The 3569-nt window shown below is 31.2% G+C and overlaps 1 protein-coding gene across 1 annotated transcript in view; it reads right to left on the bottom strand.

The window, feature by feature from the left end:
* Positions 1–490: 490 nt before the first annotated feature.
* The window catches only part of LOC110288311 (prolactin-3D1-like), a gene marked incomplete at its 3' end in the record, with an annotated part of 4344 nt that continues 1265 nt past the window's right edge, over positions 491–3569 (bottom strand). Inside the window, exons 3-4 of the mRNA XM_029473833.1 lie at positions 2482–2589; positions 491–670 (exon numbers count right to left, since the gene is read on the bottom strand). Coding sequence (XP_029329693.1) covers positions 491–670; positions 2482–2589 — 288 coding nt within the window. The remainder of the gene's footprint in view (positions 671–2481; positions 2590–3569) is intronic.

Genomic DNA, 3569 nt, shown 5'->3' with positions numbered 1-3569 from the left:
ATATATAATTGTATAAGTATGTGTGTGTGAGTGTGTGTGTGTTTGTGTGTGTGTCTGTGTGTGAGTGTCTGTGTGTGTGTGTGTGTGTGTGTGTGTGTGTGTGTGTGTGTGTGTGTGTGTGCGTGAGCCCTTTATACTATATTAGTTTTGGTAGAGTGTCCTGATGGTTTTCTTCTTCTCAGATACATCTATCCTACATTTTGTGTAGTTTAGTGAAACTTTCTATATGAAAAGTATATTTCACTTAATGTGTTAATGTATAAGCAATACAGAAAATGATTGTCATACTGAATTGTGCAAGAGTGCCCACCCCATCTAGGAAAAAAACTTTCCAAATTAATCTGAGGCACAGCAGTTCTGTGGAAATTAATGTTCTGTGGACTTCTTATTAGATATCCTTGGATTTGAGCATTTCAAAATTCTTTTTGCATTATACTATTTACCATTTGCGTACCTAGCATCAACAAAGACATTCAGAGAAACAACTCACCCTGTTGTATATTGTCTGAAGTCCCTCCAGAATTATAAGGTTTCTGTCCTTAATGTCAGCAGCTTTTTTCCCCATACTATCAGAAGCTCCTGGAAGAGCAGCCAGTGCAGACACCAAGTGTTTCAGAGGTTCTTTCCAGGAAATTGAAACATTGATCATTGCTTTCAGAAGGTCTTCAGTCTAAGAAAACATCATTGAATATCACATTAAACAAGGTGGCATAGAACTGAATAGTTAGACACCTGTGGTTTTTTTTCAAAAAGGAGGCAAACAGCAGTATAATTTTATTAATAATACTGTGTTAATGGTTTCATACTTTACAGATATTTTATGCCATATAAATGTTGTGTAAATGAATATTTTCAGCTCCCGAATTCCACTTTGATAAATAAAACTAAGTAGGTTTTAATAATTCTTTTAAAATGATAATTTGTGTTTCTGTTCATTATATTATGTGTCATAATTACACCCCTTCTCTTAGATTTCTTACCTATCTATGAGAAAAAAAGGTCTATAGGGCTTAGTAGGTGTCCAGAAACATATCTCTCTTAACATAGATGGTAACACTTTCAGAAGCTAGTGGCTCAAATAATTTCTACACTAGTCAGCCAAATTGGTTTCTCATATTCTTGAGACTTCTATATAGAATATGAACATGTAATTACTGAAGAAAAATAGTTTTCAAAATTTTATTTTTCAGGTATCTGCCTGATTCCCACCCTTCGGCTCTAGAGAAGTTATTTATGTATTGACAGGAGCAGAAGAAAAACTATTACAGAGATTCATTTAATTACAGGTATCAGTAGAAATCAGAATGGAATTTTGACCAAAGAAGTGTTAATGCAGTTCCAGGCTAATACAAAATAAAATAATTTTTGTTAGATTTTGCTATGAGGAGTACTTGAGATTTCAAAAATAAAGACAAGTGTGAAATGCAGTCAGAATTTCTAAAAATGTTTACATTTATGTAGGAAATGGACAAGCCAGTGCTGATAGCATACATGATTTTAGAAGAACTTTACCATAATGATTAAGAGTGATTGCATGATATAAAAGAAATTTAAGTTAAATTTTTACTTGGCAAGCAAGAGAAATTAATTTTTGAGACTCCATTTATCGTCTCAAAAAATCAGAAATTGTTTGTTATCATTAAATGTTTTTGTCAACAACATGCTATATGTATTGTCTAGAAAAGTAAGTTTTTACAAAAGTTTTCCTCCATTTATATTTATTTTATTTTTCTTTATTCAGTAAATTTATTTATGAGAGTATATTGTTTATGTTATTTGCTTTATTAATATAAGTATGACTAGAGAATAGATTTTGTGTGTGAGGTAAATCTACATATTAGTTTTATGCAAATCAAACTCTAATATTTATGATAGGTACTCAAAGGGAAGAAATTGTAGCACATATACATTAGATCTTCTTCATAGTTATGAAGACCTCATCAAAATGGAAGTCATCCTGAGGAGCATGAAACGGCCTACAGAGGAGTCTCTTAGAAAGCTGATTTTCAGTTAAGATACAAGCAAAGGTAGACCAGTCAGGAAAGACTGTACAATGAAGAAACAGAAGTATGTCATGGATAGTTTAGAAATTTAGGAAGAACATTCACAAGTGCTGCCAGCAGAAGATCCTTTAGCGTCATACCACAAATACATCTGGATTTGTATTTACCCTATATGTATATAAATATATTCAAGAATGAGTTTCCAAATGATGGAAGAACTTCCCAGGTGACAAACAAAAGGTTATGGTGAAACTGCTTCTATCTAGAGAGTTAGAACTAGCAAAAAATGCGAATTGGCAGTCATCTAAGTTAGTGCTAATGTTATCAACTATATGATGTCATTATTCTCTGACATTTTCACCTTTATCTATTAATTCTGAGATTACCACACCTCTATGGGCTTAATAATCATATATATAAAATCTAGCCCACATGTAACATTATTTGTTTGACAAAACAAAACAGGTAAGAAACCTACTTTAATTTCGTGGACTTCCTCTCGATTCTCTGGAGTATGGATGGAAGCAGTATGACACAGGGGAAGTATTCTGTCTGTTATCCAAGTTTTATCGAAAAAATTCAAATCCTGGAAGATTTTAAACGTTTTGATTCATTTGAGGTTTCATAATTGAATGAAAACTTACATGTTCATAAGAACATTACATTTGAAAAACAACACATTTTTATATTTAAGAATCTTACAATATTTGAAACAGTGGATTAATGGAAATATAATAAGCCTACCTTTTACTTCTCATACATTTGCAAGCTAATTTTCTATTGTCCCCATCTTTTCCCCTCATTACTGTTCTTTTTTATTGTCCTTGCTAATATTATTTGCAAAGAAAAAACAATATGCCCCCAAATGCCTGATTAATATATTTTTAAGTATTATGTCTCCTAGGATTTGGCTAAGGGTCATAGAATTATTATTTTTATGCAGTTTTATACATATCTTATTTTTATTGGTTAAAAATTGACATGCCTTTTAAAGTAGGGATTGTGACTTTATAAATTTGCTCTCAAATATTACCAAGGGTTTCCTTCATACAAAGGTTGTAAAAAATGTGCAATGCATTACTGTTGATACTGTCAACAATTAACTATTAAATTCTGGGCATGTTTTAAGGAAATATTCAGCTGTGAGTAACATAAGAATTCACAAAAATACTTAATAATTCTATATTAATGATATAAAGAATATACTTGCATAAGGTATTTATTCGGAAAATACAAAATTAATTAATAAATAAAGGATTATTAAAAAATATACTGCTGAAAGATTAGGAGAAAAGAATGAAGGATATAGGAAAAACAAGTGAAGGAAACTAACAATGAAAATGTATATTCTCTCTAAATGTAGGGGTATATAATCCATATACTCAATTTTCAATGGAAATTGTCTCTATTGTTTCCTCACTGGCATACCCTGAACCTGTGAGTTATATCCCTGAAGAAAAGATAATGTATGTTGTTTCTAAATCATCTCTTCAATTGCACCTAGACACTTTCCTGAAAATGATAAACCATAATTTTTAGACTTTGTGAACTTAAAAAGAGACATTG

The sequence above is a fragment of the Mus caroli genome, unplaced genomic scaffold, assembly GCF_900094665.2.
Source record: "Mus caroli unplaced genomic scaffold, CAROLI_EIJ_v1.1 scaffold_17855_1, whole genome shotgun sequence".
Classification (NCBI taxonomy): Eukaryota; Metazoa; Chordata; class Mammalia; order Rodentia; family Muridae; genus Mus; species Mus caroli.
Note: the sequence above shows the minus strand (reverse complement) of the source record. Positions and strands in the feature narration are given on the sequence as shown.